General features: G+C 54.4%; 1 protein-coding gene across 1 annotated transcript in view; it reads left to right on the plus strand.

Moving 5' to 3' along the window:
* The window catches only part of LOC131586330 (uncharacterized), a gene marked incomplete at its 3' end in the record, with an annotated part of 381,810 nt that overhangs the window by 7,451 nt on the left and 349,828 nt on the right, over nt 1-24,531 (plus strand). The window contains 1 exon segment of the mRNA XM_058853155.1: nt 2,909-3,647. Within this exon segment, the coding sequence (XP_058709138.1) occupies nt 2,909-3,647 (739 nt within the window).

The following is a 24,531-nucleotide window of genomic DNA, read 5'->3' on the forward strand; positions in this document are numbered from 1 at the left end:
AGATTTTTTTATCCTTTTCCTGTTTGTTTCCCTGATTTTCCACTGATTCTCTTTTTTTTTCCACATTTTTCCTCTGATTTTTTCCAAATTATTTTCCTTATTTTTTTGCAATTTTTTCTCAGATATTTCTGGGTTTTCCTTCATTTTTCCAATATTTTTCCCAATTTTTTCCTGATTTTTCCTGATTTTTCCCAGGGTCTTTTCGGCTTTCTTTTCCTGATATTTTCCCTCATTCCTCACAATTTTTCACAATTTTTTTCATGTATTTCCCATTTTTTCCTGATTCTTCTCTCTTCCTTTCCCAAATTTCTTCTAGCTTTTTCCCAATTTCTTCTCAAATTTCCCTAGTTTTTACCTGATTTTTCCTGGTTTTTTTCCTATTACTTTCCAGTTTTTATTCCTCTTTCTTTTCTGTATTTCCCCATTTTTTCCAAGTTCTTTCCCAGTTTTTTTCCTGATTTCGCAAATATTCTTTCCAATTTTTCCTGGTTTTTCATGATTTTTCCTTCTTTTCCTATTTTTTCCTGATTTTCTCCCCATTTTTTCTGACTTTTCCTGATTTTTCCCAGATTTTTTCCACTGTCTTTTCCTGATTTTTCCCCAGTTTTTTCACATTTTTTTTCTTGAGTTCTCTCTTTTTTTTCCCCAAAATTTTTCCTGGTTTTCCCCAATTTTTTGTCAGATTTTCCCCTGTTTTTCCCAATTTCTTCCTGATTTTTCCCTGATTTTTTTGAATTTCACCCTGATATTTTTCTGTTTTTTCCCCGAATTTTCCCTTCCATTTTCCTTGAATTTATCCTGGGCTTTTTTCCATTTTTTCCCCAATTTTCCAGTTTCCGTCACACTCCCAGTCTAATCCCAGTCACTCCCAGTATGAGGCCAGGGGGCCCCAGTTGCTCCCTGTCAGTTCCAGTATGACCCCAGTAGCCTCCAGTGTGATCCCTGGGACTCCCTGTCTCTCCCAGTATATCCCAGTCAGCCCCAGCACGCTCCCAGTCATTCCCAGCTCCTCCCAGTTGCTCTCAGCATGATTCCAGTTGCTCACAGCCACTCCCAGTCAATCCCAGTATGATTCCAGTCACCCTCAGTGGGATCCCAGTCTCAGCCAGCAGGGACCCAGCTGCTCCCACTGTGATCCCAGTATGATCCCAGTTGAGTATGATCCCAGAATAGTTGCAATTCTTCCCAGTTCCTACCAGTATGATCCCAGTTGTCCCTGGAATAGTCCCAGTCCATCTCAGCATGGTCCAAATCACTCCCAGTTTCTCCCACTGTGGTTCCAACTGTTCCCAGTATGGTCACTGTCACTCCCAGTATATCCCAGCTGCCCTCAGCATGCTTGTCCTCATTCCCAGTCATTCCCAGTTACCCCAGTAAGGTTCCAGTTACCCCAGTACAAACCAGTCCCTGCCAGTGCTGCCACTCCTGGGATCCCCCAGCCCTCTCTGTGTTCCCCCCTCCCGCATCTCCCCAGAGGAGCCCCAAGGGCTGGCAGTCCCCAGCCAGGGTCCCCAGCCAGCCCCAGGTTGGATCTGCAGCCCCCAATTTTCCCAGTTTCCCTCTCCTTTTCCCCGGGCCGGGTTCCCCCCGTCCCCAGCGGGTGGGAGCAGCGGAGAGCCCCGCGCTGCCCATCCCGACCTGTCCCGGCTCCATCCCCGCTCCTGCCGTGGGCTGTGAGGGGTTTGGGAACGGGGCACCGAGGGTGTCACTGCTCCTGGGGGAGGAGGAGGAGGGATGGAAGAGGAGGGATGAAGAAGGAGAGAGAGAAAGGATGGAAGTAGAAGAAGAAGGTGGAGTTAGGGAGGAGGAGCAGGAGGAAGAGGAGGGACAAATGAAGATCAGGGAAAGTAGAAGGAACCATGAGGTCAAGCACTCCCAGAGTTCACAGCCCCCCACCCATGGGATCATCATCCCCCATCCCACAGGTGACCGAGAAGGGGGAGCTCAGCCCAGATATCCTGGGGGGTTCCTGGGTTGGGGTTTTTTTGGGGGGGATGTTTGGAAAATGAAAAACTCCAAAGCTGAGCAGAAAATGCCCCTTGGGATGATATTGGGAGGTCCCAGCATGCTAAAGTGAGGAGATAAAAACGGGGAACTTTTTGGATTCCTGGCACTTCCAGCAGCCTGGGGAGGGCAGGGACAGAGCAGACAGGGTACCCCAGTGCAAGCGTGACCCCCAGCAGCTGGGACAGGGGGAACCCCTGAACACCAAAAGGGAGAGAGGAAAGATGGGGAACTCCTGGGAGGCATTTTCAGGGTGAATCTTGGTGTTTGGGAGGTTTTTATAGACCTCAGATGTTCGGTGACATCTAGAGATGGACTTTGGCAGAGGGACATCAATGTGTGGACAATGTGGGACATCAACTCAATGTGCTCATCCATTGTATTTCCCCAAACCAGGATTTCCCATTCCCAGACCTTTGGCCGGATGGAGGAGAAGGCTGCGAGGAAGAGGAAGATGCCCCAGGACACCCAGGCAGGTGAGGAGGAAGTCAGTGCCCCTTTCCCCCTCTCTCCTGCTCCATCTCCCAGCCCAGCCTGGCCCCCGGCTGCAGGACAACCCCGCTGCCGACGCCGTCCTGCCGGGGACGCACTGGGGGATCTCCTTCCCCTTCCCTCTGGCACGGAGGCAAATCCCATCCTCCTTGTCCTTCCTCCCCCAGACAAGGAGCTGAGGATGGAGACCAGGGAGGAAAAATCCCCACAGCAGAACCTTGTGGAAGAGGCCATTTTGAGGGGCTCCACAGCACAGGAGTCAAATGGGGAGGAAAAGCCCCAGAGATCCCGCAGGAGGAGGGGCTCCAAACCCATCCCAGGGTGCTCTGAGGAGGAAAGACCCACCCTGTGCCGGGAAGGTGGGCAGAGATCCAGCCAGGGCTCTGAGCTGGTGGTTCATCAGCAGCTTCAGGATGGGGAGAAGCCCTACAAGTGCTTGGAGTGTGGGAAGAGCTTCAGCCAGAGCAACAGCCTGATCCGCCACCAGATGATCCACACTGGGGAATGGGCCTACGAGTGTGGGGAATGTGGGAAGGGCTTCAGCTTCAACTCCAAACTCATCACCCACCAGCGCATCCACACTGGGGAGAGGCCCTACGAGTGTCCTGAGTGTGGGAAGAGGTTTCACAGGAGCTCCACTCTCCTCAGGCACCAGCAGATTCACACGGATGAGAGGCCCTTCTGCTGCCTCGACTGTGGGGAGGGCTTCAAGCGAAACTCCACCCTCATCACCCACCGGCGCATCCACACTGGGGAGAGGCCCTATGAGTGTCCTGAGTGTGGGAAGAGCTTCAGAAACAGCTCTAACTTGACCATCCACCAGAGGACCCACACTGGGGAATATCCCTATGAGTGTGGGGAATGTGGGAAGAGCTTCAGCCAGAAGTCCCAGCTGACCATCCACCAGATGATCCACACTGGGGAGAGGCCCTATGAGTGTCCTGAGTGTGGGAAGAGGTTTCAGACCAGCTCTCATCTCCTCCTGCACCAGCGGATTCACACGGATGAGAGGCCCTTCCGCTGCCCCGAGTGCAGGAAGGGCTTCAAGCAAAAGTCCAACCTCATCACCCACCAACGCATCCACACTGGGGAGAGGCCCTACGAGTGTCCCCAGTGTGGGAAGAGCTTCATCCAGAAATCTCACTTGACCCAACACCAACAAAAGCACCACTAAGGGAAACCCTGTGAATGCCCCAAGTGTAGGAAGAGTTTCGTGTGCTGCCCCAGCTCCATCCCCCATCAGTGGACCCACGTTGGGCAGAGCCCTGATGACCCACGTTCCCAGTGATCTGCATTGGGAACACACTGGGCTGGAGGTCATTTTGATTTGGCCCTGATATTCTTTTAATTCATCTTCTTCGCTTTAAAACAGATAAAATTTGAATAAAAGTCTACAAATTCATCAAAGGCATCTAAAGCCTCACTTTTTCCTAGTGCTTTAAGGGAATCTGGGATTTAAGGAGATAATTGAGAGGATTTGGGGATTGTGGGAGTATCTGTTGTAGTATTCTCCATTTTTTGTCACTCATGGAGATGAGAGGGTTCAATCTGTCACCTCAAAACCACTCTATGCCACTGAAAAGTACTCATTCCCACCCAGAATTCCTGGATTCCACAGCCCCTCAGGGTGTGTTGCCTTAAGTTTTAGCTTTCATATTTTTCATATTCTGCACTGCCTAGGTTTGTAGTTTTGAAGTTCATATTAAGTATTAGTGAGCTCTCTTCACAGAGTAGGTAGACAAAGCAAATCCTTTTCTAGCTTGATACCAAGGACAGTTGTTAGAAGTTTCAAACCCAAAAGCAAAAACAAGGGTGGACTGAAGAGAGAAAACAAGAAGGATGGGACTTGATCATCTGAAGCTGTAACTGGACAATGAACCCAAATATGCAGATGGACCTAAACTTCTAAAAATGTGAGACCTTGTGATCACTTGTCCATTTTTGTGACCATTTCTGGTCTATCTTGGGTGTAGCCCTGGCCTGGCTCTTGTACTGCCCATGGTGTATTTAAATTATTCTAATAAACTTTATTCTTAACTCTGTCCGGCCTCTGTTCAAGGTCAGCCTTCTGAAGGCATCAGGTGGAATGGGGTTGGAAGGGGACTGGGTGAAGTGGGATGCAAATCAGGAGGGGTGAGATGGGCATTGGGTGGGGCAGGATGGGTGGGATGGAGTTTGGGAGGTGTGAAATGGGGGAAATAGGGATTGGGAAGGGGGTCTTGATGTCCAGCAGGAATGGGATGGGTTGAGGTTGGGATTGGGGAGGTGGGGTGGGGTCTGCAATGAGACAGCCAAAGTTTGGAGATGATGAAGGGAGTGGGAGCCCATTACTAAGTTTCTGTGTGAGGTGCCTCTGCCCAGGGAGGCAAAGATTTAGTTTCAAATGAACATTGTTAAAGTGAGAGGTGTGGGCAAGAGGGAATTCCATCCCTCTGCCTCAGAGGTTGGGCCCTGCAAGCCCAGGAAGAAACTCCACCCTGGATCCCTTGTGGGGTGGCAGCCCAGGGATTTCTGATTGGGTTTGGGCCCCTGGGGTTTCTCCCTTGCTGTGTTCCCAGTGGTCCCTGACCTTGAACTCCACCCTGGTTCTCAAACCCCATCTCCCTGCCTCTGTTCGGGGCTGTCTCTGGATCTGAGTTTGTTCCTGAGCTGAATAAATGTTTTCCTGAGCAGAATCCCATCTCGTTGGTGTCCCATGCCTGTTCCTGGTAACTGTGGCCTCCCTGGACATGATCCTGCAGCCCTGGAATGCAAGACCCTGCAAACTCGAGACCCACCCTTGACCTCCCAAAAAGCCCAAAATTCCCTAAAATTTGCCCAAATCTCCCCAAATTCCCTTAATTTCCCTAAAATGGCCTTTTTGTTCCCCTCCGCTGCCTCCGCAGATGGTGTCTTGGGGACACACCCAGGAATTTGCAGGGGGTCTCTCCTCCCCTGCCACCACCAAAAACCTGCTGCTTTTGGGAAAAAAATTCCCCAAAATCCCTTTCATTCAAGGGGGAGTTCCCCCCAAATTTTTCAGGTTTTTTTTGTCTTTTTTTTGCCAGTTTTTTTTTTATTTTGGTATTTTTTAAAATGAAATTTTTTTTGGGGGGGGGGGTCCCCCAGTTTTCTTTGGGGGGGTCCCTCAATTTTTTCCTGGGAATTCGACCCCTCCCTCGATATATCCTTTGTCCCCCTCCCCCCAAATTGGGTTGAGGGGTATTTTTTTTTTTTTTTTTCTGTTGTTCTTTATTTTTACTTTTCCCCCCCACCCCCCTTTTTTTTTTCTTTTTTCCTCTTTTAATTTATTTGCACTTAATTTGGGGGGCTGAGGGGCAGGAATTTTGGGGAGGGGTCGCCTGGGTGGGCTAGAAAATTTGGAGAGATGCCTATCCCCCCAAAAAACAGGAAAAATCATAGGAATTCTGGTGTTTTCCCCCCATCCCAAGGTGTGAAAAATATGAAATAAAAAATTTACATTCTCAACTTTTCTGGTGATTTTTGGGGAGGGAGTTGCGATTTTGGGGGGTTGGGTTGGGGAAAAGTTGCTGTTTTTTTGTGGGGGAGTCTCCCAGGTTTTGGGGTGGAATTTGGGAATTTGGGGGGAATTTGGAGGTTTGGGGGAAATTTGGGGTGTTGGGGAGAAACTTTGAGGGTCCTGGAGGAATTTCAAGGTTTTAGGGCAGAAATTTTAGGATTTTTTTTGTAACATTTGGGTGTAGGTGGAGGAAATTTGGGGTTTTAGGAAGAACTTTGGGTTTCTTAGGGGGAGGATTTGGGGTTTTGGGAAAGAAATTGGGGTTTGGGGGGGAAATTTGGTGGTTTTGGGGGAAATTTGGGGGGGTGGGGAAATTTTGGAGGTTTTGATAAATTCTGGGGTTTTGAGGGGAAATTTGGGGTTGGGAGGAAATTTGGAGTTTTGGGGTGGGATTTTGAGTCTTGGGTGGATTTGGGACTTTGGGGGGAGTATGGGGGTTTTGGGGTTTTTGGGGTGATTTGTGAAGAATTTTGGTATTTTTGGGGAGGCATTTGGTGGTTTTGGGGGGAAATTCAGGGGTCTTGGGGGGGTTCTGATTTTTGGGAAAGGGATTTGGGGAGAATTTTTTGGGTTTTGGTGGAATTTCCATTGATGGAGAGGGGTCCTGATCCCATTGAGAAGGGGCATTTTGGGGAGGCCTGAATTTGGGGGGGGTCTCAAGGAGGATTCCCCATTTTGGGGCAGGGTTTGGGGTGGATTTAAGGAGATTTTCCAGCGATGGGGAGGCATCTTGGGGGTGGGATTTGGGGAGGGGTCTCAACAGAGCCCAGTCCTGAGCTGGAAGCGGGGGGGATGTTGGGAGTGGAATCTGGGGAGGATCTGGGGGGAGATTTTCCATCCATGGGGAAGGGTCCCGATCCTGGGGCAGTTCCTGAATTTGGGGAGCAGTCTGGAATTTGGGGGGGTCTCATTGGGGCAGCAGGAGGGGCTGGAAGCGGGGCACGATGTTGGCGAAGCCGCTCTCCAGGGGGGCCGTGGGCAGCTCCTCGGGGGGTGCCGGGGGTCGCGGCCGCAGGCGCTGCAGCAGCGAGGTCAGGAACAGGAACAGCTCTGCCCGCGCCAGCGCCTCCCCCAGGCACAGCCACTGCCCTGTGGGGAGGGGGCGTCAGCACCGCCCCACCCCAAAGGGTCGGGGGTCCCAAAAGGGTCTGGGGGTCTCAAGAGGGGCTGGGAGTCCCAAAAGGGGCTGGGGGTCCCAAAAGGGGCTGGGGGTTTCAGGGGTTGGGGATCCCAAAAGGGCCGAGGGGATTCCAAAGGGTCTGGGGACTCTGGGGGCTACGGGATCCCAAAAGGGTCTGAGGTCCCAAAAGGGTCTGGGCTACCCCAGAAAGGGTCTGGGGGGTCCCTAAAGGGTCTGGGAGCTTTGGGATTGGGGTCCAAAAATGGTCTGGAGGTTTCAGGGGTGGGGGTCCCAAATGGGTCTGGGGTCCTCACCCCGAGGAATTTTGGGATTCCAAAAGAATGTAGGGCCCCACCCCAAAGGAATTTGGGGATTTTTTGGGATTCCAGAAGGATTTAGGACCCCACCCCAAGGATTTATGGGATTTTTGGGGTGCCCACTGGCCGAGAAGGGCACAAAGGCCTCGTTGCGCTGGAACTGACCCTGCTCATCCAGGAAGTTCCAAGGGTCAAATTTTGGGGATTTTTGAAGGATTTGGGGTTGTTTAGGACCGAGCTCAGCAGGGGGTAAATGTCTGTGCCCTGTGGGGTCAGGTGTGGGGTCATTGGGGTCATTTGGAGTCAGGTGTGGGGTCAGAGGGGTCCTTTAGAGTAATTTGGGGTTATTTGTGGTAATTTGGGGTCATTGGTGTCATTTGGGGTTACTAGGGTGTAAGAGACAGTCTGAAGATTCCCTCATTTGCCTCACAAACATTGCAAAAACAGAGACCGAGACCCTGAAGACCCTGAGGGAATTTGTGCAGGGGCTCTGGCCTGGTTGAGGTGGAAGCTTGCCAGGTGATGGTTTGCAGGTGTGCTTGTTGTGCTGTCAAGGTACACTGCCTTCATTCCTGCTGCTGAGCAGGGACTTGTAAGGAGCGGCCTGTTCTGTACCTTACACCTGCTTCCCAGAGCAAGGGGTCTCATCACAATAGCCGAGGAATTTCCCCACCTCTTGGCCAGCTGCCCCTCGCTTTGAAACAGACTATAAAATTGACTTTTCCAAGTTACTTTCTTCAAGAGAGATCTCCCCATGGAAGAAGACACCAGCGACCCTGTCTCATCCCTTGGTAGCTATAACCCCCCTTATTTTCTTTTTGCATTTTGCCTCTTTATCCCTCTCTCCATCTCTCTCTCCCTCTCCTCTATCACATAACTCTTGTTGCTGGCACTAAAATAAAGGTGCATTAGTGCTGTTGTGATTTAAACTGAAATCCCCTGGTGTCCTTTTTGCACTCTGAGATCAAACAAACCTCTCACAACTCCCACTTGTGTTAGGGGATTGTGACACTCGGGAGCAGGGTGACCCAAGGTGTGGCTCAGAGCAAATGCTCCACAGCACAAGGATATTGGTAGGCGCACGGTGGAGACAAGGATGAGGAGGAGACCTCCAGTATGGGTTCCAAAGGCTTTTACTCGGCAAAAATATATACTCTGCTCAGTTTTGGGAGCTTGTCTTACAGCAGCTAGAGAAACTTGCTTTAAGCAAAAAGGTGAGGAAAGAACTAGAATGGACTCCTTTCAAAACCTAGTTGAAATTTTGCAAAAACAATTAGATGAAGAAAGGAATGAGATCCATCTCTTGCCAGTGGCCCAAAGAGAGGAATGGGTTAAAAATTCAAAGAATGCTTACTCACCAAAGAAACAGTGGAGAGGGAAACCCTTCTCATTAATCAAATTTACCCTCAAAAAGAACTAACTGATGAAAAATTGTGGGGAGCACTGCTGTCCTAGCTTGAAACCTTTAATTAAAACAGAATATAATCATATCAATGATGAAGATCTTGATTCGCATACAACCACTAAAGAAATCCCGTACACTGCTGCTGAATTGGCTGAGCTGAAAAAGGAGCACGGGCGTCTCCCTCACGAGTCAGAGACAGAACACATACTGCATCTCTCACCGGAGGAGATCAGATTTGACTGACAGAACAAGAAGCCAGTGGGTACTGGGGACATGGGGTCTTCTCAACAGCAGGAGACAGATGTAACCCGTGGTCCCTAACTCAGCACGCAGCTCATTGGGCAGCAGGGCTTCATCCACTGGAAAGGGGAGACCCTGTAGCTATAGTTGGTACTCCTGACCGACTACTGGAAGACATGCACAAAGCTGCCTGCTTGCAAATGATACATGACAGAAAATTAACTACTGGCTATGAATCACCAATGCAATTACCTGTGAAATGATGACCCCTTTAATTCGAGCCCTTCCAGAATCACATAAAGCTACAGCAATTTTCCTTCAAAAAACCACAGCAGCTAGAACTCCTGTTGTTGGCACTAAAATAAAAGTGCACTATTGCTGTGATTTAAACTGAAATCCCTTTGAGTCCTTTTGCACTGGGAGATCAAACGAATCTCTCATGATTCCCGCCTGTGTTAGCGGATCATGACAGAGCTCTCAGCAATCCAGGCAGCAACACAGGCAGCAGGACACAGAGGGCAATTCCTGGCTGGGACAGGGCTTGTGGCTTCAGCAGAACCACCAAAGGCCAAGGGGCTTCTGGCCATTTTCCCTGCACCACTGCATGCCTGGGCAGCTTGCAGAGCACAAGCCCCCTTTTCCCTCTCTTCCCCTATGCCCCACACACCCTGGGCAGCAAAAGAAAGGTCCTGGGAGTCTGACTATTATAACATATCCTATATTATTTACATACTAAAGCAAAACAAAAAATAAAAGAACAATCTTGAAGGAAACAAAGTCCCTGCTGGCTGCTCATGTGGCCCCAGCAGACACAGCCTCCCAGATCAGCTCTCTGCAGAGCTCCAGCAGCGCAGCCAGCTGAGGCCCGACAGACGAGGCCGTGACCTCCATGCCCTGCGGAGCTGATCTCGCAGCCTCTGGAAGGTGGAGATAGGAGCGTGGTCTCCTGCCCTGAGAAGGCACAATGTCTGAAGTGCCAGGCTTCCAACCTCCAGGCTGCTGTCACATGCTGTGTCTTCAAGGGCTGGAAGAGAGACGGACAGAGCCACGGTCAGATCCCAGACCTGCGGGGGCCCACGGAGAGCCCCCTGCCAGGGCCATCCCAGCCGGCTCTTGCCATGGCCAGCAGGGAGCAGGGACCGAGGGGATCAGCCCGAAGCTGCGGCCACGAATGCCCCACCTGCCCCTGAAATCTCGGTGTGCTCTGCCCACACCGCCCCTCATCCACACAGGGAGCAGAGCCCTCCACAGCCAGGCCAGGGCTTGCAGCTCCCCCCGACAGCCCCGCTGACAGCCCGCTGCCCTCACTCACCCTCACAAATGAGCAGCATCTCTTTCTTCTGCCCCCTCAGGTGCTGCCCGGCCATCCCTGGGAACACAGAGCCTGTCAGGGCCCCGGCGGCACAGCTCCCTGCCAGCGGCGCTGCCAGCCCTGTGGCCACACGCCCTCCCGCCCCGGCAGGGCTCAGCCCGGGCCCTTGCCGCATCCTGACTCAGCCCAAGGGCACGGCTGCCAGAGGCCGGCAGCAGCCCCGAGGGCAGCCGGGGCTCCAGGGCGCCGGGCCCGGGTGCCGCTGCCGGGGCAGCAGCCGGGGCCGGGGCCGAGCTGCGGCGGGGCGGGGAGGGAGCCCGGGTTCGTGGCTCACCGATGAACCTGATGGCCGCCTCTCGCAGGGGCTCCTGTGGGCTCTGCAGGTACGGCAGGGCCCGGCGCAGCTGCTCGGCCGCTCGGTTCCTGTCCTGTGCCAGCTGGAGAGAGCGGCAGGAGGGAAGGGTTGGTGCGGGCTCTGCCCCTCGGCCGGGCACTGCCTGCGGCCAGCCCCGGCCTCCCGTGCCCGCCCAGCCCTGAGGCCCGGCCAGCAGCCGCTGGCGCCGGGCTCTGGAGGGGGCAGAGGGCCGGCTGCTGCCCGGGGAGCCGCGGTGCCGCCCTGCCCGACAGGCCAGCTGGGCCGGGGCTCCATGGGCACACGGCTCGGGGCCACAGGGGGCTGGAGTAGAGCCCGCGGGGCCCAGGGAAGGGAGCAGCGTGTGGGGCACAGGCTGGCGCCCCTGGGTGCGGCACTGGGCAGGGCACAGCTGCCAGCCACACACACTGAGCTTCTCCAGCCCGGGGCTGGGGCTTCCAGCCCGCCCTTACCAGGCCCTCGCCGAACCTCCAGCTCTGATCCACCCGCAGCATCTGCTGGAGATCCTTCCTCTTCAGGAATCGGGCGGAACAGAGCAGCGTTTCCCGGGAGGCCTGGAGAACAGCAGAGACCCAGAGATGGCACCACAGCCCAGGGCGCAGGACCCATGTCCCTGGACCAAGACCAGGAGGGAGCTGCAGCCTGCGAGGCAGCAGAGCAGGAGGCACTGAGTGCCCTGCCAGGGAGCCACAGCAGCTGCCGAGTCCTCACATCAACCACGCGCTGGTTCTCGTCATGGCAGTGCAAGGAGAGTGGGAGCAGACTCTGCTGCACGTGGGACTTCAGGGCCTTTTTTCCCTCCTTTGGCAATAAATCCATCATCTCTTGAAAGATGAACATGGAGCACAGCTGCACCTGGCTATCATCCTGTAGGAAAGGAAGAAATAAAGACCTCAGCATCAGCTGCTTCAGGCCCACCTGGGCACAGCCTGAAAATGCACAGGGCACAGTGCCTAGGCAGCAGCCAGCGGCCATGGCTGGAGACACGGGGCCTTACATTGTCGAAGAGCGGCAGGAGCGCCTCAGCCAGCTGCAGGCCGAGGGGGATGGTTATCGGGCCAGCGTTGTACAGGAACAAACGGCTGAGGAGAGCGATGCTCATCCCAAGCACATCGCTGTCATTTTCCCACAGGAGCTCCACGAGCCTTTCATGCAGGCTCCACATTCTTTTAGCCTGTGTGGAACACAAGTGTGTGAAATGCCACCCTGCTGCCACAGGGCCCAGAGGCCAAAGGCCTGTGCCAAAGCCCTGGGGCAGGAGGCAAGAGGCAGGAGGCAGGAGAGCTGGCAGCAGCTGCCTCAGTGCCCAAAGGCCAGCCAAGCGCAAGCCACTGCCTTCCCCAGCCCCACGCCGGCAGCCGCTGCCCCCTTCTCACCATGGAGGAATTCTTGCCGAGCACCACAAGGCCTCTGAGTGCCAAGCGACGCCTCTCCCTGCACTCGCTCTGCAGTTTGTTTGATGTGATCTCCAGGACGCTGTCATGGTATTCACTCGAGTCCAGGCACTCCAACATCTGAAGAGCACAGGCCGGTGATGGGGCAGCACCGCACAGGGCTGGGCCCAGGCAGCAGCACAGGGCGTGGGCACCGTCCCGGGCGGCTGCGGCACCGAGAGGGCAGAGAGCTGGGAGACAGCTCAGCGAGGCAGCGCTGGCCTTCAGGCTCACCTCCACAAGGAATGCCATGGCGGCCAAATCCCCGTGTGCCATGTCTTTGCTGAGCAGCCCGAGCAGGTAGAATGCAATCGCAGAACACAAGGGTAGGGACACGTGACGCATTCCTCTGACGGGAGGAAAAAGGAACCAAGACCCTGAGCCAGCGGGACAAACCTCTCCATGGACTGACTCACAGGAGGAGCTTGGCCCTTCTCCACCACCCTGCAAGGGGACCCAGGCCCTTTGGGAGGCAGCTGCTCTTGGGCACCCTCCTCTCCCAGGCTTTTGCAGAGTCCTTGGCCATCCCTTGGTGACAAGGCCCTCTGGCCCATGACCACGGGGACTGTGTGGGGCACCCCAGGCACAGGGCACAAACGCTGTTTGGGGGCAGCTCACCTGGCCAGCACAGCCACGGCACAGTGGTGTGTGCCAGCACAGAGCAGCGTGTCCCAGCCACACTCGTCTTCCACTGCCGCCACCACATCCTCATAGTGCAGTCGGCAGAGCAGGGCCTTCAGGGTCTGCACTGCAAACCTGTGTGCACAGCAAAGCCCAGGTGATGCTGGGAGCACGGGCCTGCCCTGGGGACATGGCAGGGACAGGAGGACTGGCATGGAGCACCTGTTGGGGCTGATGGCAAGGCCGTGTTGCTCCTGGCATCTCTTCCAGAAGGTATCGACCTCCTCTGGCATATCCAGTGTGCTGAAGAGCACTTGCAAGAGCAGATGCACCAAGAGGCGGGGGAAATACACTGCCACTGCATGTGGGACACAGGGCAGCTGCAGCATCTTCCACATCACCACAGTTGCCTGCGAAGGACAGAGCAGCCCGAGTCAGCGCTCAGTGCCCAGGTGTCCATGTGGCAGGGCCTGAGCGTGGGAGGGAGAGGCCAGTGGAGATGTAGGGACAGCAGCCAGCCTGGTGGCCCTGGAGCTGCTCCTAGGCCAGGTTTGAGCCCAGTGCCTGAGGCAGGGAGATGCCATGGGAGGAGGGAGGATGGAGACCTGAGGGAGAGGTGACCTTGGGGTGAGCAAAGGTCAGTTGCAGAAACTCACAGCCAGGGCAGGGACAGCCGTGTGGTCCCCATCGGAGGTGCACATGCTGTGCTCTGGCCAGTTGCCCAGCACATCCAGGAGTATCAGCATGGCCGGCTCTGCAGCCCTGCACGAGCACATGATGCTCTTCCACATGGTGGTAGCAGCTCTGTGGGGTCAGAGTTCTGTGTCAGGGGGGTCTGGGACACATCACCGTGGCCTGGGCAGCAGCAGGGAGCTGAACTGGCTGCCAGCCCTGCCTCTGCCCCCTGCCCCTCAGTGGCAGCCCAGCCCTGTGGGGACTGGCCCCTGAGGGCAGCAGGCTCGGGGGCTGCTGTGCCAGGGCTGACAAAGGGAGGAGCCACAGGGCCCTGGAATCCTCTGTTTGTCAGACACCTGGGCCAGGCTGTGCAGGGTGATGCCCTGAGCCCTCTGGGCACGTGGGCCCTGTACCTGTCACACGATGGGGCCACACGCAGGAGAGCCATCACCACGTCAGCAGGCTGTGCCTCTGTCAGATCCAGAAGGGGCCTGCACAGATTGTACTCAGGAAACTCATTAGCCTCGAGCCACTGGTGGATGTACCTCACCATGCTGGGCACCTGGAGAAGGCACAGGGAAACTTGGAAAGCTGCCAGCGGGAGTAATGTGCCCAGCTTCCCAGAGAAGTGCTTCCCTTCCCACCACACTGCCACGGCCTCAAAGGCTCACCGTGAGCAGCTGGCGTGGCCAAGCAATTCCTGGGAGGATGGAAGCCAGGCCACAGGCTGCTTACTTGCTTTGGACTGGAAGGACCCTCCTCCACAAGCATGTCCAGCAGGGCAGCACAGGTCTTGGTTTTGAAGATGGGAGAGTATGCTCTGACCACAGTGCCCATGGCACTGGTCTCTTCCTCCCGAATTCTCTTCATGAATTTGCAAATCATCTGCAGCAGAAGGGCAAGAAATGAGGGACATTGCATGGAGTGCTCCAAGCGTGGTGCTGGGCTGAGCAGGGACAGCAGGCCCAGCCCAGCTGGGGATGGCTGCAGGTACCTGCGCTGTTGTGCGGAACAGGCCACGGCTGCGTCCCTGCTCTCGAGTGCGCTCCATGGCTGCTCCTGGCAAAGAGCGAGCGCAGCCAGAGCTGAGGGGCTGCGGGAGAGGCCGGAGAACACAGCCCAGCCCTGCATTCCCCAGGCAGGGACAGCCCCGGGATGCCCCAGGGCACAGAGTACAGCTCCAGGGTGGCTACCCCAGCCCCACTTCTGTCCTGTCCATGGGCGTGTCCCCAGGGGATGGGATGGGATGGGATGGGATGGGATGGGATGGGATGGGATGGGATGGGATGGGATGGGATGGGATGGGATGGGATGGGGCGAGGCCAAGCTGGCTGCAGGCACCAGCCCTGTGGCCCAGGTCTGCCGCTCACCCTCCTGCGGTGGCTGGAATTGCTCCAGCTCTCCAGGCTGCTGTGCTGGGGCAGTCCCAGGGCCTTCTTTCTCCTCCTTCACCCCCGTCACCTTGGGGACACTTGGAGGTCTCTGCTCAACAGCACTGCCTGGATTCATGGCTACTTGCAGCAGAGGTGGCTCGGAAAAGGTCAGAGTTGGCAAGTCCTGCAGCCGTGCCTGGAAGGCACCTGCAGGAGTGAAGTCTTGGCAAGGCTGCAGGACAGCAAGTCCTGCACTCAGGTCTCAGGGGCTCGTGCCACAAGGACAGGAGACTCCTTGTCAAGGACCGCGGTGAGGAAATGCCACGGTCTGGCCTCGAGCACACCTGAGAAGTGTGGTGCTTCACCTCAGCAGAAGTGAAGCCTCGGGAAGGCTGCAGGTCACCGAGTGCTGTGGTCTGGCCTCGAGGTGACCTGCAGGAGTAACGCCTGGGAAAGGCTGTGGGTCAGCAAGGAATGAGTGCGCCGTGCGGGGGCTCCTCACAGCACCACTCTGTCCCGTCCTGCCCTGTCACATGCACCAAGCACTGTGGCGTGGCTGTGTCACTGCCAACACTAATGTCACCCCATGTCACAAAGGGCCCTTGGACACCCTGTCCCGTTCCATTCCACGGTTACCATGCTGCACCGTGTCACCAAGGGCCGTTGCACACGCTGCCCCCTGCCCTGGGGCCACACCCAGCCCAGCCAAAGTGGCCCAGCTTGGAAGCAATGCCTTGGCCCAAGTGTCTCAGACAGCCCAACAGGATCTTTAGGAACAGCTCAAACCATCAGCAAAGGCTGCCCTGCTCTGTGGGCTCAGGGCAGCAGAAGGAGCCCCTGGGCTGCCGATGCTAAATTTGCTGATTTCCAAAAAATTCTTCATTCACGTACCCTTTTCCAAAGTAACTAATTCTTACTGCATCCAGCTTTTTGCATAGCTGAAGCATTATCTCACTGCCTCGGCACCAGCGTGCCTGGTGTCCAGCCTAGTGTCAAACTAGGACACTCCAATAAAATGGAACAAGCCAGTGTTGGTACCTCCAACACAAGAGTGGCAGTAGAAAACAGGGCTGTTGTTATCCCAAGCCAACCATTTGTGTGTATCCACTGGAGTGACAGAAGCACCTGAGCATTTCTGCAGCTCATTTAGGATACAACTGGGAGGCTCCAACCAAAGTAGCAGGGCTGCAGTTGATTTGTGCCCTGCTCTAGGAACATCTGAAGCCACGGATGGCTGCTGAGGAGATGGGGCTGTGATGCTCGCGTGCAGCCAGGAGAGCAAGAGCAGCACCTTTGCAGGGTGTGAAAGGGCTACAGAGAAGTGGGAGAGTGACTCTTTGTCAGGAACTGCAGTGACAGGACAAGGGGAAATGGGTTCCAATGGAGAACAGGAGTGGATTTGATGTTAGGAAAATATTCTTTGGTGTGAGGGGGGTGAGGCCCTGGCCAGGCTGTGCAGAGAGGCATTAAAGGACAGGCTGAACAGGGCCCTGAGCAACCTGGTGAGGTGGGAGGTTGCTCAGGGCTGAACAAGAGGACCTTTAGGGTCCCGCCCAAGCCAAACCATTCCAGGATTCCATCATTCCAGGCCCTAATGGAAGTGGTCCCAGGACTCCTGTAACATCACTGCCCCCAGAGTTGTGATGTCTCAGCCCGTGTTCCAGCAGCAGAAACGCAAGCAGGGCAGGATCCCCTCGCTTGGCTTTTGTCCCTTGAACAATCTGAGCACGGGGCAATGCAAAGCAGAGGAGGGCCAGAGCTTTTGGGGGCTCCAAGCCCTTAATATCAGCCCCTGCAGCTGCAAAAGCTGCTCCCCAGATGCTGGCTCCAGCAATTCCCAAGGCCATAAAGGCCTTCAGAGCCTGAATGTGGATTTTGCATCCCTGTAGCTTGATGCCAGCTCTCAGCCCAGGAGTCCCTGTGGCTGCAGCAGGAAGGGTGGCAGAAGGTTTCCTGCCTGCTTTGCATTGCTGCAGGGGCTGCTCCTGTCAGAGCCCCCTCTCTGCTGGTGACAGCTTTGCTCTTGGGGACAGCGCTCTGCAGCAGCCCAGGAACACGAGCGCTGCCCAGTGCTGGGAGCGCCGCCAGTGGTTCCCTCCTGTGCTCGGGGACCCAGCCCCAGGGTGGCTGTGCCAGCACCCCCAGGGACCTCCAGCCTCAGGAACCCAGGGCAAGGGGAAACCACAACTGTGCAAATGCTGCCTGTGCCCAAAGCAAATGCAAAGACAGACAGCCTGTGACAAACAAGGACAATTTATTTACACAACAGCACCACCACCACCAACAAACTACAGAATGTATTTACTTTATAAGAACCTTCATAGCAACAATCCATAAAATGTATTTACAAATTAAAGGACCTCTATAACAATTGCAATCTAAGAAATGTATTTACAGAAGAATCTAACTACGGCCTATAGAACATACATACTGAAGGGACTGTGTCCATCATCTCTGTTATTCCTGCAAGAGAAGGAGGCATCCTGGCCACTCCAGCCCAGCCCTGAGGGCTGTTCCTGTGCACGCTCTGCTGCTGTTTCTGCGCTGTCCAGAGCCACTTCAGCAGCAGCGACTCAGCAGCGCTGCTCGAGGAGACATCACCACCCTCCCCATGGAGGCAGAAGCTGTGCAGACACAGAGCTCTGTGCCAGGGGAGCCTCGGTCTCAGCACCGTGGCCTGGGCAGGCGCGGGGGCCTGGGCTGGCCGCCAGCCCTGCCTCTGCCCACTACCCCTTATCGCAGGCACCCAGTGGCCGTGGCCTGGCAGGGCCTCCTTGCCCTCCTTGTCCCCAGCCAGCCCAGCCTGGGCACCTCGGGGCTGCTGAGGCCCAGCCTCGAGGGCTTCTGCCGCAGGCATGGCAGTCTCTCAGGGGAAGCACCAGAGCAGCGGGTGGCAGGAACAAGGCGACTGCCTGGGGGCTGCTTGTGGCCTCTGACACCCAATTCCTCAGGGCTTTGTCTTGGTTCTAGAAGACAGGTGTCTGCTAGGGAGAGCAGGAGCCTCCCTTGGGATGAAAGAATGTAGACCCCCTCCCTCTGAATTATTATAAATTTGAAATCAAGGGGCTTTCAGGCAGAGATCTGGGGATAGGAATAACAGTTCTTTACTAGTATAACCAGGCAAACAAACAAACAATAACTACAGCAATAACAAGAACACAGAACCAGGGATCCCATGACAGCTTTCTCGGCTGTTGAGGGTTAGGTGTTCTTTTTTTTTGTTGTTTCATTTTTGTGTTCTGGCCTGCTCAGGGAATTTTTACCCATTATGTGCTGGGACAACCTAACTACCGGTACTTAGGGGTGCTTCACAACGGACAAAGAGTGGCCGGGCCCAGGGTGGGGGGGGGAAGGGGGCAGAAAAGGAGGGTGGGGACAGTTTTTAGCTGGCTTTTCCTCGGTTTCGGGGAAGGACGTTTGTGTGCTGGGTCACGGAGCTGCTGCGGTGGAGAGAAGGGAATTTCACCATCACCCAGACAGAGCTGCTGCTTCTTCTCCTTCTCCCCTCTTCGTTGGTGGCCTCGCACCCCCTGTCCTGCCGGGACGTGTGGCAGTGCCAGGCACCGCCGCGGAGCTGCTGATCCACCTCATCCACCAGCCCAGGATCTCAGCTCGTCCCTGCTGTTCCAGCTGAGTGTTCCTCAGAGCCCTGCAGGAGCACCGGGACTGACTGCCCAAGGGGGTTTGTGAAAACAAAGCCTCTCCTCCATCCCATCTCAGCCGAGAAAGCTGTCCCGGGGTCCCTGGTTCTGTGTTCTTGTTATTGCTGTAGTTATTGTTTGTTTGTTTGCCTGGTTATACTAGTAAAGAACTGTTATTCCTATCCCCAGATCTCTGCCTGAAAACCCCTTGATTTCAAAATTATAATAATTCGTAAGGAGGGGTTCTACATTCTTTCATCCCAAGGGAGGCTCCTGCTCTCCCTAGCAGACACCTGTCTCTAGAACCAAGACAGATTTTGGTGCCCATCGTGGGGCACTGAGGGAAAAAGGGCAAAAAAGGAATAACAGTTCTTAAATAACCTGACTTTTGTGTGCTGGATTTAGAAACCTTGTTAGGTAGAACCATGTTGTTTAGCTTACCCAGGTTCGTGGGCCATGTGGTCACAGCTATATTTCTCCCATTTGCTGCACCTTACCTAAATATGGGTCCTATAACTAAGGCTACTGTGGCTACTATCCAGTTTGTTTTGTGGGTTGATAAGGTGAGGAATTCATGGATGTTTAACGTCCTCTGGACGGCGGGCTCATGGATTCAGAGCTGTCACACACTAACTGGATGGTTTGCAGGTTACTTTAATAATGGTACCTACTGGGAGAAAAAGATAGCTGGGGAAATTTTCTCCCAACCTTTCACCCAGTTCCTTGGGCCTACCCCGCCAGTTTTCAAAGGGTTAAAATCTTCTCTGGATGCTAATGACATCATACAGTGGCTGGTGTTGCTGATAGGCCTGTTCTACTTAGCCTTCAGAGACAAAGGGAAAGAGACCGGAGGTGCTGCTCCAGAGCCTGGCACAGCCCCAGAGCGAGGGAGTGCTGCTCCAGAGCCTGCCCCTGCCCCAGGGAGTGCTGCTCCAGAGCCTGCCCCTGCCCCACAGCCCACCTCAGAAATGAACCACCCAGGGTGGGTGGGGGTGCTGGTGAAGGAGATGCATGAGATGGGCCAGATGCTAAAGGAGTGCATTTCCTCAGCTGCTGGGAAACCCTCCCCCTGCCCCAAAGAGGGAGAGTCTGATGGTGCAGCAGTGGAACCCACAGATGTTACAACCGTCCAGGTTCCAGCTGAACCACAAGGGCAGTCACAGCCAGCAGCTGTTGCCCCTGTGGAAATGAGGAAGTCTAAGATGAAATCACAGCACTCTGCTGATAAGGATAAGAAAGGAGGGTCCTCACAACCCACAGGGGAGCCAGAAGTTGAAATTATCACTGAGTCTCTGACATATGACAGTCTCCGTAAGTTACAAAAAGACATTGTGAGGCGGGGGCGTGAGCCTTATACCACCTGGTTACTTCGGGTCTGGGACCTTATGGGTACAGGCATGCAGCTGGATGGTGGTGAGGCAAGGAATGTGGGACTCTTGACGCAGGACTCAGGTGTGAATCAGGTATTTGTCAGGGAGCAAGGGCCCCTTTCCCTCTGGGAGCGGCTTTTGATGAGTGTAAGAGAGAGGTTTGTCCACAGAGAGAGAATGGAAGAGCACTATCATAGAAGGGAATGGAAAACCATTGAGGAAGGGATCCAACAGCTGAGAGAAGTGGCGATATTAGAGGTCCTTTTTGGAAGGGGTGGACAGCATGATAATGACCCCGACAAAGTCAGGTGCACTGGGCAGATGTTGTGGAGTCTGGCAAATTTAGGGCCACGTGACTACACCACCTATATTGCAACGATTAATGCCGATAACAGCCGAGAGACGGTGGGTTCTGTTGCCACCAGGCTTAGAAATTATGACAGTATGGTCCATGGCCCACATCAGGCTAAGATTTCTGCTGTGATTAAGGAACTCAAAAAGGAGATGAGGGAAATGAGGGAAGAGATGAGGAAGAGCAGTTCCCATATGGCACCAGTGCGGGTCACAAGCCCAAAACTCCAAGCCCCACGTCCCCCAGCTAGAGAGAGAGGGTACACCTCACGAACTGAGCTGTGGTTCTTTCTACGTGACCATGGGGAAGACATAGGAAAGTGGGATGGGAAACCCACTTCTGCCCTGGCAGCACGAGTGCGTCAACTCAGGCAGGGAACCAGTAACCAGAAAGGTTCCACTAAAGTGAAGGTAGCCTCAGCCTCCCGTGACGAAACTGCCAGATATTACAGAAAAGAGGGTGATCCCCTTGAAGGAACCTCTAGCATGTATGCCCAGGGAGGAGAGGATGACCAGTGCTAGAGGGGCCCTGCCTCTAGCCAGGAAGAGGCACAGGAAAACCGGGTCTTTTGGACGGTGTGGATCCGATGGCCTGGCACATCAGAGCCACAAAAATACGAAGCTTTAGTTGATACTGGTGCACAGTGTACCCTAATGCCATCAGGACATGTGGGGGCAGAACCTGTTTCCATTGCTGGGGTGACGGGGGGATCGCAGCAGTTGACTCTGTTGGAAGCTGAGGTGAGCCTGACTGGGAAGGAGTGGCAGAAACATCCCATTGTGACTGGCCCAGAGGCCCCGTGTATTCTGGGCATGGACTTCCTTCGAAATGGCTATTACAAAGACCCAAAGGGACTCAGGTGGGCTTTTGGAATAGCTGCTGTGGAGGCAGAGGACATTAAGCAATTGAACACCTTGCCTGGACTATCAGAGAACCCATCTGCAGTAGGACTCCTGAAGGTAAAAGAACAGCGAGTGCCAATTGCCACCTCGACAGTGCACCGCCGACAGTATAGGACAAATCGAGATGCTGTGATCCCCATGCACAAGATGATCCGAGAACTAGAGAGCCAAGGGGTGCTCAGCAAAACCCACTCACCCTTCAACAGCCCCATCTGGCCTGTGTGCAAGTCTGACAGAGAATGGAGATTGACTGTGGACTATCGTGCATTGAATGAAGTGACTCCACCACTGAGCGCTACCGTGCCGGACATGCTGGAGCTCCAGTACGAGCTGGAGTCCAAGGCAGCGAAGTGGTACGCCACTATTGACATTGCCAATGCATTTTTCTCCATTCCCCTGGCAGCAGAATGCAGGTCTCAGTTTGCCTTCACGTGGAGGGGAGTGCAGTACACCTGGAACCGACTGCCCCAGGGGTGGAAGCACAGCCCCACCATCTGCCATGGACTGATCCAGGCTGCCCTGGAAAAGGGTGAGGCTCCAGAACATCTGCAGTACATTGATGACATCATTGTGTGGGGGAACACAGCAGTGGAAGTATTTGAGAAAGGAGAAAAGATCATCCAGATTCTGCTAGAAGCCGGCTTTGCCATCAAGAAGAACAAAGTCAAAGGACCTGCTCGAGAGATCCAGTTCCTGGGAGTAAAGTGGCAAGATGGGCGGCGTCAGATTCCCACTGAGGTTGTCAATAAGATCACTGCAATGTCTCCACCAGCCAACAAGAAGGAAACACAAGCTTTCCTAGGTGCCATAGGTTTTTGGAGGATGCACATTCCTGAGTACAGCTAGATAGTGAGCCCTCTCTACCTGGTTACCCGAAAAAAGAATGATTTCCACTGGGGCCCTGAACAGCAGCAAGCCTTTGCTCAGATCAAACAGGAGATTGCTCATGCAGTAGCCCTTGGCCCAGTCAGGACAGGACCAGACGTGAAGAACGTGCTCTACTCTGCAGCTGGGAACAATGGTTTGTCCTGGAGCCTTTGGCAGAAAGTGCCTGGGGAGACTCGAGGCCGACCACTGGGATTCTGGAGCCGAAGCTACAGAGGGTCCGAAGCCAACTACACTCCCACAGAGAAGGAAATCTTAGCTGCCTATGAAGGAGTTCAAGCCGCCTCAGAAGTGATTGGCACAGAAGCACAACTCCTCCTGGCACCCCGACTGCCAGTGCTGGGGTGGATGTTCAAAGCAAAGGTTCCCTCTACCCACCACGCCACCGACGCTACATGGAGCAAGTGGATCGCCCTCATCACGCAGCGCGCCCGTATTGGAAACCCAAATCGCCCTGGGATTTTGGAGATAATTACAAACTGGCCAGAAGGTGAAAACTTTGGTCTCACTGATGAAGAGGAGCAGGAACAAGTGACACGGGCTGAAGAAGCTCCACCATACAACCAACTGCCAGCAGAAGAAACACGCTACGCTCTGTTCACTGATGGTTCCTGTCGCATCGTAGGGATGAACCGGAAGTGGAAAGCAGCCGTATGGAGCCCCACACGACAGGTCGCGGAGGCCACTGAAGGAGAAGGTGGATCACGCCAACTTGCGGAACTCAAAGCTGTTCAACTGGCCCTGGACATTGCTGAAAGAGAGAGGTGGCCAAAGCTCTACCTCTACACGGATTCATGGATGGTAGCCAATGCTCCGTGGGGATGGCTGGAAAGGTGGAAAAGGGCCAACTGGCAACGCAGAGGAAAGCCCATCTGGGCTGCTGATGAGTGGAAAGACATCGCCACCAGGGTAGAGAAACTGTCTGTGAGGGTCCGTCATGTAGATGCCCATGTCCCCAAGAGTAGGGCTAATGAAGAGCACCGAAACAATGAGCAGGTGGATCAGGCTGCAAAGATAGAGGTGTCAAAGACAGACTTAGATTGGCAACACAAGGGAGAGTTGTTCCTAGCTCGATGGGCCCATGATGCCTCAGGCCATCAGGGTAGAGATGCCATCTATAAGTGGGCACGAGACCGAGGGGTGGATCTAACCATGGACAGTATTTCCCAGGTTATCCATGACTGTGAGACGTGTGCCACGATCAAGCAGGCCAAGCGGTTGAAGCCCCTCTGGTACGGTGGGCGGTGGTCCAGATACAAGTATGGGGAGGCCTGGCAGATTGACTACATCACACTGCCCCAAACCCGCCAAGGCAAGCGCTACGTGCTCACCATGGTAGAAGCCACCACTGGATGGTTGGAAACCTACCCTGTGCCTCATGCTACAGCCCGGAACACCATCCTGGGACTTGAAAAGCAGGTCCTTTGGAGGCACGGCACCCCTGAGAGGATTGAGTCAGACAATGGGACTCATTTCAAGAACAGCCTTATAAACAGCTGGGCTAGGGAACATGGCATTGAGTGGGTGTACCATATCCCCTACCATGCACCCGCTGCTGGAAAAGTTGAACGGTGCAATGGCCTGCTGAAAACCAGCTTGAAGGCACTGGGTGGGGAACATTCAAGAACTGGGAGATTAATTTAGCAAAAGCCACATGGTTGGTGAACACCCGAGGTTCCACTAACCAAGCAGGCCCTGCCCAATCTGAGCCCTTTAGAACGACAGATGGAGATAAGGTTCCAGTGGTACATATGAGAGGTATGCTGGGAAAAACTGTTTGGGTTAATTCTGCCTCCAGCAAAGACAATCCAATCCATGGGGTTGTTTTTGCTCAGGGACCGGGTTGCACTTGGTGGGTGATGCAAAAAGATGGAGAGACCTGATGCATACCCCAAGGGGACCTGGTTTTAGGGTGAACTACCCATGACACTGTGCTTGTATCTGTATCTGTATGTACATATGTATATAGTTAAAGTAGTATGTGTTTGTGTATAATTTAAAGGTTTAATATTTGATGTAACATTTTGGTATGGGAAAAAATTCGGGGTGGATAGTGTTGAGGGTTAGGTGTTCTTTTTTTTGTTTTATTTTGTGTTCTGGCCTGCGCAGGGAATTTTTACCCATTATGTGCTGGGACAACCTAACTACTGGTACTTAGGGGTGCTCACAAAGGACAAAGAGTGGTCGGGCCCAGGGTGGGGGGGGAAGGGGGCAGAAAAGGAGGGTGGGGACAGTTTTTAGCTGGCTTTTCCTCGGCTTCGGGGAAGGACGTTTGTGTGCTGGGTCGCGGAGCTGCTGTGGTGGAGAGAAGGGAATTTCGCCAACACCCAGACGGAGCTGCTGCTTCTTCTCCTTCTCCCCTCTTCGTTGGTGGCCTCGCACCCCCTGTCCTGCCGGGACGTGTGGCAGTGCCAGGCACCGCCGTGGAGCTGCTGATCCACCTCATCCACCAGCCCAGGATCTCAGCTCGTCCCTGCTGTTCCAGCTGAGTGTTCG

Source organism: Poecile atricapillus, chromosome 19 (genome assembly GCF_030490865.1).
Source record: "Poecile atricapillus isolate bPoeAtr1 chromosome 19, bPoeAtr1.hap1, whole genome shotgun sequence".
In the NCBI taxonomy this organism is placed as follows: Eukaryota; Metazoa; Chordata; class Aves; order Passeriformes; family Paridae; genus Poecile; species Poecile atricapillus.